This window comes from Suncus etruscus, chromosome 10 (assembly GCF_024139225.1).
Source record: "Suncus etruscus isolate mSunEtr1 chromosome 10, mSunEtr1.pri.cur, whole genome shotgun sequence".
Taxonomy (NCBI): Eukaryota; Metazoa; Chordata; class Mammalia; order Eulipotyphla; family Soricidae; genus Suncus; species Suncus etruscus.
This window is the reverse complement of record NC_064857.1, coordinates 94,048,063-94,061,458: the sequence shown is the minus strand read 5'-3', so window position 1 is coordinate 94,061,458 and position 13,396 is coordinate 94,048,063. Positions and strand designations below refer to the sequence as shown.

The 13,396-nt window shown below is 35.5% G+C and overlaps 2 protein-coding genes and 1 non-coding gene across 3 annotated transcripts in view; 1 reads left to right on the top strand and 2 right to left on the bottom strand.

The window, feature by feature from the left end:
- FAM227B (family with sequence similarity 227 member B) overlaps positions 1–2,248 on the top strand; it is a 46,305-nt gene extending 44,057 nt beyond the window's left edge. Inside the window, exon 10 of the mRNA XM_049781707.1 lies at positions 2,103–2,248. Coding sequence (XP_049637664.1) covers positions 2,103–2,248 — 146 coding nt within the window. The remainder of the gene's footprint in view (positions 1–2,102) is intronic.
- Positions 2,249–11,112: 8,864 nt separating this feature from the next.
- The window catches only part of FGF7 (fibroblast growth factor 7), a 48,491-nt gene continuing 46,207 nt past the window's right edge, over positions 11,113–13,396 (bottom strand). The window contains exon 3 of the mRNA XM_049781481.1: positions 11,113–11,527. Coding sequence (XP_049637438.1) covers positions 11,333–11,527 — 195 coding nt within the window. The 3' untranslated portion in view covers positions 11,113–11,332. The remainder of the gene's footprint in view (positions 11,528–13,396) is intronic.
- Positions 11,693–11,799, bottom strand: LOC126021566 (U6 spliceosomal RNA). Its single transcript, XR_007500071.1, has one exon. It is a non-coding gene; the product is annotated as a U6 spliceosomal RNA (small nuclear RNA).

Below are 13,396 nucleotides of genomic sequence, written 5' to 3'. Positions count from 1 at the left end.
TGTCATTTTAATCTGTCTTCTGTGGTTAGTGGTCTTGGCCCTTGTGCTGAAGCTCAGATGGAGTCTGGGATATCGTCTTTCGTTATGTTTCCAGAAGACCCGTTCAGTTGCAATTGCCTCAGTCAGGACTCTGGAATTGGAGGTCATGATTGTTATGCAGGACGTAGACCAAACCCTAGACTAGGGCTTTCTTGTTGGTCTCAGAATACATACTGCCCAGTCATGGTTCTATCAGCAGTCATCTGTAGATCACGTTCTTGGCTTTTGCACAGCCCATAGTGTGGTAGATCTTCTGATTTTGTTTTATTATTAGTTGGTAAGGTAGGATAAACTGTTCTTATATCCATTTGTTCCCAATTTCCTCGTCAGATATCATATTAGAACTGGCACATGTTGGAGATCGAGTAGTAGTCAGGATGTCCCAGGTGGGCTTTGGTTCCTGTAGCTGTTGTGAAGAACTGTGTTGATTCTATGTCTGGGGTTCCGGATTCAAGTCTGGACGGTCGGTGTATAATCTTCTGGCGTCTAAGATGGGTCCACATGACATATTTTCAAGGTGGGAGATTCCCCTGTATTGTAAATAAGTATGAGTTCTTATCCCTAGTAGATAAGAGTTTGTTTATATTCGTGGGATTTCCCCTTTCTTAGTGTGCCTTTGCAGGAAGAAATGGTGCTTCATTATATTGCCGTTGGATTTGGGGGTAAAAAGAACAGAGAAACAAGTCGCATACCCAAAAAACATAAAAATAGAAATAAGGGCCCGGAGAGATAGCACAGCGCATTTGTCTTGCAAGCAGCTGATCCAGGACCATAGGTGGTTGGCTCAGATCCTTGTGTCCCACACGGACCCCCATGCCTGCCAGGAGCTATTTCTGAGCAGACAGCCAGGAGTAACCCCTGAGCAATGCCAGGTGCGGCCCATAATATATATATATATATATATATATAATATATATATATATGCTCACATATGTATAGTGGAAAATGATTTTAAGTAAAATGAAATAAAAAATAAAGAGGTAGTGTTATACAGGTCTTATACTTATGATGGAAGTATATGTTTCCCCATTGCCTTTTGAGATTTTCTTGTGGGGTGTGGGTTCCCGGGCACCTTTTCATTGCACACCCTGCCCTTCCTGAGATTGGTAAAAGATTTGAGGGGGTGGGTCTTGTGTAAAGTTCTTGCATTGGGAGTCCTTTTATGGCTAAGTCCGGTATCCAGCAACAGTCTACGTTAGGATAAGTTGGTAGGGAGAGCCACACAGCTCAGTAGGGGTGTTGATTGTCTTTTCCTGCCCGGGATGAGGTGTGGGTTTGAGTGGATGTCCCTTCGCTCAGGTGCTGGGTACTGGTTCGTTGGGGTAGGAGGTCAGTCTTGATGCCTAATAGATTAAGAACTGAGGGTGAAGAGTTTTAATAAGTTGGAAAATCTGGATGGGATTGAGGGGTGAAGGGATATGTCCACATAGGAGTTAATAAATGTTCATTAAGATTTATAAGATGGGGCCGGGTAGGTGGCGCTGGAGGTAAGGTGTCTGCCTTGCAAGCGCTAGCCAAGGAAGGACCACGGTTCGATCCCCCGGCGTCCCATATGGTCCCCCCAAGCCAGGGGCGATTTCTGAGCACATAGCCAGGAGTAACCCCTGAGCGTCAAACGGGTGTGGCCCAAAAACCAAAAAAAAAAAAAAAAAGATTTATAAGATAAATTTTAATGAACATTTATTAACTCCTATGTGGATATATCACTGTTGAATACTTCTTTTCATGTTTTCACAATAATAAAGCTCCTAATAAATTCTGGCATATATTTAGCTCATTTCTAAGAGACAGAAGATAGTTTAGCTGTTTATCACTTCTTTATTCAGTAAAATGTTAATGTAAGAAAAATTTTTATTTTGTGGGCCCGGAGAGATAGCACAGTGGTGTTTGCCTTGCAAGCAGCCGATCCAGGACCAAAGTTTCCCTCTTTAATCTTGAAATAAAACTTGAGATTGTCATTCTTCATAGTATTGTGATGATAAAATATGCAATACTTATAAAATGCTTGACATATATATCAAAATTTTTATATCTGTGGTTAAATATCTAATTTATATTAATAGGCTTAAAACCGCAAAAACACTTCTGGACCCATTGGAAACTGCATGATCTCAGTACCAGAACCATACATGGTGTCAATAAAGTAACTTCAAAATCTGTACTAGAAAAGATTGCAAAGAACAAACAACAAATATCAACTTGTAAGTAAATTTATCATAAAGTTAAGGGTGAAATCAGAATCAAGTAGATTAAGTTATTTGCATTTTCTACTGACAGTCATTGGTAACATTCTTAAAATAACATTTAATCAAATATTTGGGTTATAATAGTTTTAATACTGCTCTTTTTTGATTGCTCTCCTTTTTTTTATTAATATCTTTATTTACAAATATGATTGTAGTTGGGTTTCAGTCATGTAAAGAACACCCCCTTCACCAGTGCAACATTCCCATCATCAATGTCCCAAATATCCCTCCTCCCCACCCCATCCCTGTCTGTACTTTAGACAGGCTTTCTACTTCCCTCATTCATTCATATTGTTATGTTAGTTGTCAGTGTAGTTATGTCTCTAACTGCACTCATCACTCTTTGTAGTGAGCTACATGTCATGAGCTGGACCTTCCAGCCCTCCTCTTTTTTGTCTCTGAGAATTATTGCAAAAATGTCTTTTATTTTTCTTAAAACCTGTAGATGAGTGAGACATCTGCTTTTTATTTTAGGTTTTTGTTACTACAAAAGTGGTCACACTTAACTCCTTTTCTCATTCGCTTGCTATTTTATTTAAATTTTATTTTAGGAATGTTTCATGTATAACAACAAATATTTTTATTTTCTAGTTGAATTGACAACATAACTTTTGCCTATGTCTAAGTTAAAATTTTTTATTTTGTGGGCCCGGAGAGATAGCACAGCAGCGTTTGCCTTGCAAGCAGCCGATCCAGGACCAAAGGTGGTTGGTTCGAATCCCGGTGTCCCATGTGGTCCCCCCGTGCCTGCCAGGAGCTATTTCTGAGCAGATAGCCAGGAGTAGCCCCTGAGCACCGCTGGGTGTGGCCCAAAAACCAAAAAAAATTTTTTTTAATTTTGTAACTTTAACGATATTTTAATTAGAGGTTATTTGTGGCATGTTTGCCACATGCAAGATGATATTAATGAATCTAATAGATCATTGTTAGAGAAATACCAAGATTATTGTTAAATAAATGGTTAAAGATATCCCAAGACTACACCAGGAAAAGTAGAAAATTCTAATAAACCCCAAAATTTTCTCCCAAAACATGGGTTGGAGCAATAGTACTGCATGTAATCAGCCAACCCAGGTCTGATATACAGTACTTCATGTAGTCCTTTGGTGCCCTGCCAGGAGAAATATCAGAATGCAGAGTAAAAAGTAAGCACTAAATATCGCCAGATGTGACCCAAACCCCACCAAAAGTTTTAAATAAAAAGGAAAAGTACAGCCAAAAGGCACATGAAAATATATTCATCATATCTTATTAAGGAAGTACAATATAATGTCTCAGATCTTAAAAGAAGGAATTCATGCTGTGTTGAAAAATTCAGGACCTGTTCGTGTAAGACAGGATTGTTGAGAATTTTTGCATTATATTCATATTGGTTGTAAATAGTTATTGGTTTGTTATTGGTTTGTAATGAATTAATATCTGGTTTGGGTATCACTCTTATAATTCTGATAACACAAAATGCTTTCCGAAATATTTGTCTTCAATTTCGGGTTTTGTTTGTTGAAATTTCAGAGTAAGTTCCTCTTTTAAAGTCAAACCTGCTGTCCCGCGTGCAAAGAGTAGGGTAATTCCCACACATTCTCCTGCTCCGGCAAGCCACCGTGCATCCAGTTTCTCCCACTTAGGTCTCCACTGGAGCCCCATTCCCTTTAGGCCTTCAGCTACCTCTAGTCTAGGGGGTTCTAAGGAATGTTCATGGGACCCAGGCAACTTTGTTGGTGACTGAGTCATCATTGTTCAATCCCGGATGAGTCCCCAAATGTTAGGGTCCGGACTCAAAGAACTTGACCGTACAATTGGAGTAAATCAAAATAAAGCTTTATTCTGTCAGCCATTCGCCCCATACAGACCACTCAGGACCATCTCTCAGTGGTCAAGGACAACCCCGACCAAGGTCACAAGCCAGTTTATATAAGGAGGGAATAAGTATAGGGAGGTTCTAGCTTCTGATGATCTTTAAAATGATTACCTGTTGTCTAGGGTACCTTCTACTCTCCCCATGGCTTTTCCAGATAGCCTACCAGGTATGGCCAGGTTTCTCTGGGAGTGTTAATGGAAACTTAGGCTTGATTGGTCCTTCGCAAAATGGTGTCCCTCCTTTTCTGAACCCAGGACCCCACAAAACACATGTAGTTGGGACAGCTTTTCAATCTTATGGAGCCAGAGAAAGCTGCCCACCAAAACCAGTCCTTTTCTTAAGCACTTCCAGTCACACCTGGATGGGGGAAGAGTATAGGGAGGGAGAGTCTCAGAAGAAATGCTTATCTAGAACTAGTTTTTTCTAGTGGGTCTTTTGACATGTAAAGAGAGAGGGAAGGGAAAAGGAGCCAGATATGTTTGGGATAAAGCAAGTTGTAAACCAACACTTGTGGCTGTGGGCTACTTGTGTATTTATACCATGACTTCTTTATTCATTTGTCTGTTGGATATTTGAATTGTTTCCATATCCTAGTTATGGGCTATAATGAATACGGAAATTCATAAATCTTTTTAAATTAATGTTTTTGATTTATGAAGGTAGATGCCAAGAAATGGAATTTCTGGGTCATATGGGAGTTCTATTCTTTTGTGAGCTTTTTAAAAAAATGTTCGTATTGTTTTTCTTAGAGTCTGAACCAGACAACATTCTCATCAAAAGTCAATGAAATTTTCTTCTTTGCCACATCCCTGCCAATACTGGTTGTTTGCCATGTTTGTTATGTATATCATTCTCACTAATATGAGATGATATGGCATTGTCTTGATTTTAATTTTCCTAATAATAAGTGACAATGAGTATTTTAATATGCTTATTGGCTGTCTATATATGGCCATCACTTAAGTGTATATTTATTTTCTCTCCCTATTTTGATGGGTTACTGATTTCTTGTTGCTGAGCTTTGTTAGTGATGTATATTTTTTTGATATTAGTTCATCTGATCTGTGTGTGCAAATGCCTTCTGTTTGGTAGGGTATATATTTTTAACCCTTATTTCTGAGAATACCAGTTTGGGGGAGCAGATACTGAATAGGGAGAATGATGAGTTGGTTTGGAAAATTGCATTGGTGGAGGATCTTGAGCACTTTTAGTGATGGTGAGAAAACATAACTATAATAACCATGCTATCTAAAATATGATTTAAAATGTTAAAAAACAGCCATAAGACAATATTTAAAATAAAAGTAATATTTTAAATAAAATGAAAATCAAAAAATAAAAACAAATCTCCAGAGAAACAAAGATCTGCTACGTATCACTGCTTTTCATAGGCAAGTGAAATGAGTGGTGTACCATTTCTAAAAAGCAAGGATGCTTCAATAGTTATAATATTTTTTGTAAATATTAATTATGTTCTGACTCATAAGAAATCTAATGTAGAAGATTATTTAAACTCATGTATTTATTGGAACCTTAAGCCTCTTATGTTTCTCCATTTTTATCTCCTATATTTTGTATTGATTAGTTGTCTGTGAGTTTCTATACTCTACATGATAAATTAATATTTTAAACCTTTGAATGTTTTTATATCATAAATGTTTTATGATGATTTATATTTTTATTATTTGAACCATTCCTTGAAATTGGTTTATTAATTTTTTATTTAAGAACCATCATTTATAATAATGTTAATGTTTCTACATCACACTCATATACCCAAGTCCCACACATGACAAGCTCAGTTCTACTAAGAAGACTCTCAGAACCTGTTGTCTTCAGCCAATGTCTATTTCATTACTATGTTTCTTTATACCCCACATAAGCCATTATTCTGTACTTATTCATCTCCCTTTGATTCACTATGCTTAGACTGATACTCTCTAGTTCCAACCAAGTTACCAAGAACTACATGAATTCATCTTAGAGCTGAGTTGTATTTCATTGTAAATATATACACCACAACATCTTTACATACTCATGTTTCCTTAAGTATTGGATTGTTTTCAGAACTTGGTAAATAGTGCTGCAATGAACATAACAGTACCAGTACCTCTTTGAATTGATGTTTTGGTGACCTTTGGGCAGATGCCAATAAGTGGGCCACTGATTTACCACTATATGTATATAGCTCTATACACAAAACTTTCACCCTGCTTTACCCAAAACAAAGACTTTGCCCTAGCTTTCTTTTCCCTCCACCCACCACTTTTGAGATGTAAAGACCCACCACAGCTTGATTAGCTTTAATTATGTCTGTCCTTCCCCACATGTGAATTGAGTTTGAACAGTAAAGTTCCACATGAGGAAGAGAGTTGGAGCTCAGGCTCAGTCCATGAGGTTGAAGGCACCCTGATCCCATACTTTTCTTCATTATGGCTGTCTTATTATGATGATGCCCCTGCTTCAGACCAGTTCATCCAGGGTTGCAGTACAGCAAGTGGAGCATTTACACTTCTTGTTTATCGAAAGTTGGGACGAGAGTACAGAGATTAAAACTATTGTGTTGCACATGACTAACCCCATTTCATATGAAGCTAGTGTCACATACTCAAACACTTCCAGGAATGAACCCTGAGTAGAAAGCCAGTTGTAAGCCCTGAGTACAACTGGATACAGCCTGAACTCCCCACCCCTGCCACACAAAAAATAGTTATGTTCATGCTAATTAAAGTTTTATATCTTTTTGCCCATTTGCTATCTGAGCAAAGAGTTGTACTGTGAGAGATACAGAATCTCTTGAATCTTAATCACACTGAGTAAATAGGATAGTGTTATAAATCAGTAGGTTAGAGGTATACATAAAATTTCATGATCAAACTCTTATACATATTTCTGATGAAAGTAGACTTTAGTCTACTTATTTCTGTGAACTTCATTTTAAAGCAAACAACTTTTCTGTGGAATAAAATGCAAAACTAACATGAGTTTTGCAGAGATATATTAAAGAAATTTGTGTCTTCTGGGTCATTTTCACCACATTGCTTAGATCTTCTGTCAGTCTCTACCTGTGCTATCATTGCTACTTTGTAGACAATTTCTGAAAGGTACTGGCTTAGCATGATTGTTGATATAAAAGTGCTTTTACTATAGCTGGTTCTCATGATTCCTACCTTCCTTCCTTCCTTCCTTCCTTCCTTCCTTCCTTCCTTCCTTCCTTCCTTCCTTCCTTCCTTCCTTCCTTCCTTTCTTTAATTTTGGTTTTTGGGTCACACCCCGCAGCGCTCAGGGGTTCCTCCTGGCTCCACACTCAGAAATTGCTCCTGGCAGGCTTGGGGGACCATATGGGATGCCGGGATTCAAACTGGTGACTTTCTGCATGAAAGACAAACGCCTTACCTGCATGCTATCTCTCCGGCCCCTCATGGTTCATTTCTATGTACTCTTTCACTCTAGAGAACCATAAAAACAAAGTGCAAAAGATGAACTAGGAATCTATCCCTAGAATATCTTTCTATCATTTGTTGAATTTAAATCTAAATCAAATGTTAAACATTTATGCAATAAATTTTATGTAAGAGTACACATATAAAATCATCTTACTAATTGCACTCCAAGCATCTTTTATTAGTAATTTATTTGACATATTATAATCTTGGTTTCACTTCCTACTTATCGGAAGGCTATGTAATTAATCAATTTCCACTTTCAAAGAATATTGTAGAAAAGACATCACTACTTACATGGATATTTTCTACAATTCATTTCTTTGTTCAAATAAAAGGATGCATGTAAAATTTGAATTAGAAATTAAAATTGGAAATTGTATCATTACTTCCTTCCTTTTAAACTGAACTACCACAATATAGAGTTAATTATTGTGCATAAAGAAAATAGGCCCAAAACATAAATCACACTTACATGCAAATATTAAAACTATACCAATTAAAAGTTTTAAGGTTTTTAAATAATCTTGTTTCTGGCCATACTTGACAATGCTCAGGATTTGGCTCTGTGCTTAGGAATCACTTCTGATGGGACTCAAGAGACTGGAGAGGTCCTCAAACCTTTTAAACAGGGGGCCAGTCACTGTCCCTCAGACCCATTGGAGAACCAAGCTATAGTTTAAAAAAATAACTATGAACAATAGTGGCCTGTCAGGGGTAGTTTGAGAATCCCTGCCAGAGACTGGGAGGAGGAGTCAAGAGAAAGGACACACATGTGCACTGCCCTGGGGACCAGTTAGCTGCTAAGGAGAGACAGTGGCAGTAAAAACACCTGGTGGGTTATATAAATGTCCTCAGCAGCCTGTATATGGTCTGTAGGTCATAGTTTAAGGACCCCTGCCATACAGGATTCGAGATATCAAACTCAGGTCTAACACATACAAGGAAAATGCCCTACCCATTATACTATCTTGCCAACCCTTCAAATGAAATGTTTAAAAGGATTCCAATAGATAATAATCGTAGAATAAAAGGCACACACTAAATGACCTAACTGAGTTGTGAGTCATATGGGAACCCAATGTGAGCACTGAAAAAAACAAAGGTAACATTAAAAAGTTTCTGAATACACAATAACCTAAAATGCATTCAGAATCTGAGGTGTTTTTGGCCTCATTAGCCTAGGTTGCTTTTTGCATTTGTTAAAGAGGTTGTGGGTAGAAACAGTTTAAAGAGCCCTGATATGGACACTTGTAGCAGCTCTATTGACTAGCCAGCTGCATAACTTTGAATATGTAATAATTTCAGTTTCTTGACTCACAAATTATAGGAAAGATTAATAGAATGAACTAATATCCCATGCATTAATATAAATATTTTAGAATTTTAAGTGTATGTAACTAGTGCAAATATTAATTTCAAAAAATTTATAAATATAAAAAGCAGGGTAAACTAATCATTGACAGTTTTTCAGAAAGATTCTATTCATAACCTACACTATCAGGTTGTTTTTATTGTCCAGTATGGATTTTACTTTATTCAATGTTGCTTTATAATTTGATAGCAGCCATAGTGTCATATGCAAAGAATCTCTGGTCCCTAATATAAGTCATATTTTGTTGCATATGGGACCATTCCTGTTTAAAAATCCATAGGACATATTTCAAAACCAAAATTTTTAAATGAAAATTAGTCTGCTTATAAATTGTCTTTGATATTCAAACTTAACATATTTTATTTATATTGACTATGGACAGACCCTCTGCTAGGCACTAAGGAAGCATGTATGAAAAGCTTATGTATTTACAAGTCTGTATCCTAGAACATGATCAAGGAACCTTAAAAAGGCCCTTAAATAAGAGAAAATTTAGAGTATCATTTATGGAATTCTTTGAAGTACATATAAAAAGGGAAATTTTTTCTAGCTTCCTGCATCCGAGTCTTACAACTAAGTCACAAGAAAATTAATTTGGGGGCCAAAGCGATAACACAGTGGTAGGGGATTTGCCTTGCATTCAACTAACCCTACACGGAGACAGACTCAAGTTTGATCCCGACATCCCTGAGCCTGCCAGGAGCGATTTCTGAGTGCAAAGTCAGGAGTAATCCCTTAGTACCACCGGGTGTAGTCCAACACCCCCTCCCATAAAAAAGGAAAATTAATTTGTTGCTGATGACTTAATGTTTCAGAGAACTACCACATGCAAATATATTTCCATAAAGTTGAATAGCAACTATTTTGCAACTAAACCTGCAAAGTCTAATACACCAACAGCTTTAAATAAGTATTGACCTATTAATGAAAACATAAAAAGCTACTAAGTTCTGATAATGTTAGAAATCTGAAGTGGAAATTTCACTTTATCATAAGGCCATTACTGTTGCCTGACCTTAAGCTATCACAATATTGCAGGGCCTCAAATCCCCAACTACAGCCTTTATTTTGGTCATGTGCTTTTACCATTTAATAGGAAAGCTATTTTCAGTACTGCCATAATCTGAATGATAAGAGATTGGAAAAACTAATTGATTTGTATTTTTAAAATAAAGTATGTTCCTAGTCGTGAACTCAAATGTAAATTCTAATTTAAAAACTTTATACGTCCTTTCATCTGCTCTGATTTTACTTATATGATTCAATTAATTGCATGCATATATGTATTGGACTTAGATTATGGTGTGAGGGGAAACTTGCAATTGTGCCAAGTGGTTTGGTTATTACTTTTGAATTAAAGGTATATAAAACAGATACAAGTTAATAAGTTGTTTTCTTTATAAATAACACAAACTTAAATAACAAAACAATAAAGTTCAAATACAACTTAAAATAAAGTTTAATGCTGTAACCACAGTAAAGAAGCATGATTATTCGTGGGAAAAACATTGTTAAAAGCCATTTTCTGAATATAAATTATACTAAAGATAGATTATGGTACTTGAAAAAACACAAAGGTTTCTGAATTTTACTTTCAGTAATCATAAAACGTTATTTTGTGTCAAGTGGGATGAAGTACAGTATTGTTCTTATTGTTGCTACTTTTATATACAAAATGTAATAAAGAATATCCTTTTAGAATATCCTTTCAATTGGATTTTAACTGAAATTTTGATCCTGTTGATAGGTGCATGTTCTAGTTCTCTTCTATGTGAAACTACCTATTTGTTTCAATTTCATATAGAATTTTTGACAATAGTTCTTTATTCTGAATAGTCTGAGGATAATAATTTTTTTCACTGGAAAGTATTTCAGATGCTGTTCACCTTCCATAGTTAGTGTTGGCTTGATTGTTTGACATTCCAGCAGCCTTTAGGTCTGACATATCTTATAAAACATCATCTGAATTATTATTATTATTAACATTTTATAGCAGCCATTTTATAAGCAGATAGGAATATTTAAATAATCATTCTCAGATAATTGAATCTAACATACTCTTAAGGGTAAATTAATTTAAGAAAACAACATTACTATTACTAACATCATGATTGTACAACCAGTTTTACAATTTTTTACAACTTTTAGATACTAAATCTGATTGTTGTGTATATTTTTCAAATCTTTCTTTAATGCAGTCTCTTAAAATAAACATAAATGCGCAAGTCCAGCTTGATCAGTTTTTCAGTAGTTTTCCAGCCTTTCTTAGTTACTTTTTTAAAATAGAAAAGAAAAAGAAAAAAAGAAGAAAGAAAACAGTCCACTTAAGAAATCTCCCTGCTGGAACTGGTTTCTTATATATCATGTATTATTAGGTTATTGCCATCGGAAGAAAGTGGACTGTTTTTTGTTCTTTCTTCGTTTTCTTTCCTTTAATAGGAATCCCTTTTTGATTTAAGGCAACAAACATCTCTTCTCCACCATGTGTCCATTTAGCTGATGCATAGGTATTGTAATGATTTTCCAGAATAAATTCTTTGAAGTTGCAATCTTCGTTGCATTCTTTCTGTTAAAATAAACAAAGAAGGTTACCCAAACAATATTTAAAATGGGTCATTTAAACAAAGTAGTAATACTCAGTAGAATTAAAATATAATGCCTTTATCAGGGTGTGAAACTATAGACATCAAATGTATAAAGTATTATTGTAAAACAATAATAATTCAAATTTTCAAATATGGAACACTTCACAAATTTGTGTATCATCCTTGTGCAGGGGCCATGATAATCTTCTCTGTATTGTTCCAATTTTAGTATATGTGTTGCAGAAGCAAGCACAATAATAAATTAATTTTTAAAAGAAAACAGGCGTGACTTTAAGTGAGCCTAAAATAATTTATTAGATATGGTTAGAATAATTGCCAAAAAATACAAAGGAAAATAATATTTTAAATTATACCTTCTGAAATATGTAATATATGTAGTTCTCAAAATATGCAACTACTCATTAGTATGAGAAACTATTGCTTCCTTACTAGAAGCGTTTACATTACTATGTCTAAATCTTTTCCTAACTCCTTTTTTTTCCTAACTCCTCTTTTCCTAACTCCTAGAATTTGGTATAAATAGTAGAAATTATTGTATCCCTCTATTTAAATACATATCTTACCAATATTGTTTGTTTTTTACTTCTTACTGTAAGGATGAAAAATAAAAATAATGTGTGCATTCACCAAACTACTCATTTATTCTTTCTTTCATTTAAACCTATATACTCATTTGTTTGCTTTTTGGTTCACACTAGCTGTGCTCAGTCTTTGTTGTTGTTTGGTTTGGTTTAGTTTTGGTTTGGAGGCCATACCCAGTGATGCTCAGAGGTTATTCCTGGCTCTGCGCTCAGAATTCACTCCTGGCGTGGGAGCCGGAGGAGATATGGGACCCCTGGGGATCGAACTGAGGTTTCTTCCTAGTCAGCCACATGTAAGGCAAATGCCCAACTGGTGCACCACTGCTCCAGCCCCTGTACTCAGTCTTAATCCTCGGTTCTTCTGTCAGGAATTATTCCTGAATGACTTTGGTGAACCATTTACAGTGCCAGGGATCAAACCCAGATCAGTTGCATGTAAGGCAATTGCTTTATGCACTGTACTATTTTTCTGACCCTCAGTCAAACATCTATTTTATTATTGATTGAGATTCTGTAGTTTACAATACTATTAATAATGGTTTCTCATGCCCATAATTCCAACACTACACCCATCACCAGTATTCTCAAATCCCACCCTCAAGGACCCAAACACCTAAACATATATATTTTAATTAGTTTATTCAGGTGCTGAATTGTGGTGATAGAAAATAATGTCATTTAAACTTTATTTTAATAGAATAAGCTGTTACATATTTTACATTATAGTAGTGGAAACAGAAAATGATTACACTTCAAATCTATGATTAATTAATGTTGATAAATTAATGGTGATAAATGTTTTTTTGAACATTGTCAAATTGGGTGAACTTCAATAGTTCTATTGCTGACAAGTGCAAATATTAAATATTAAGTATCTAAAATACACATGAAATTTCAGGACTGGAAAAATCCTTTGTGGTTCATTAATCCAACTCATTTTACAGATGAAAAAGCTAGAAACTAGAAAGTTTAAGTAGTTTGTCCAAGGACACATAGAAAATATTTTTAAGTATAAAGTGTTTTGATAAAATATTGGGCTATATCTTTGTAGAAAATTGATATCATTTTTACTTATTAGAAAGACATTATGTTTTACACAGACATCCAATGACAGATTATTTGATAAAGAAGCTGTGGTATATATTCACTATTAAATGCTCCATGACAGACTGGAGTGGAAGTACAGCAGGCAGAGGACTACTTGCTTCATAGTGGCTGATCTAGGTTTATCCTTGGCATCTCATACTG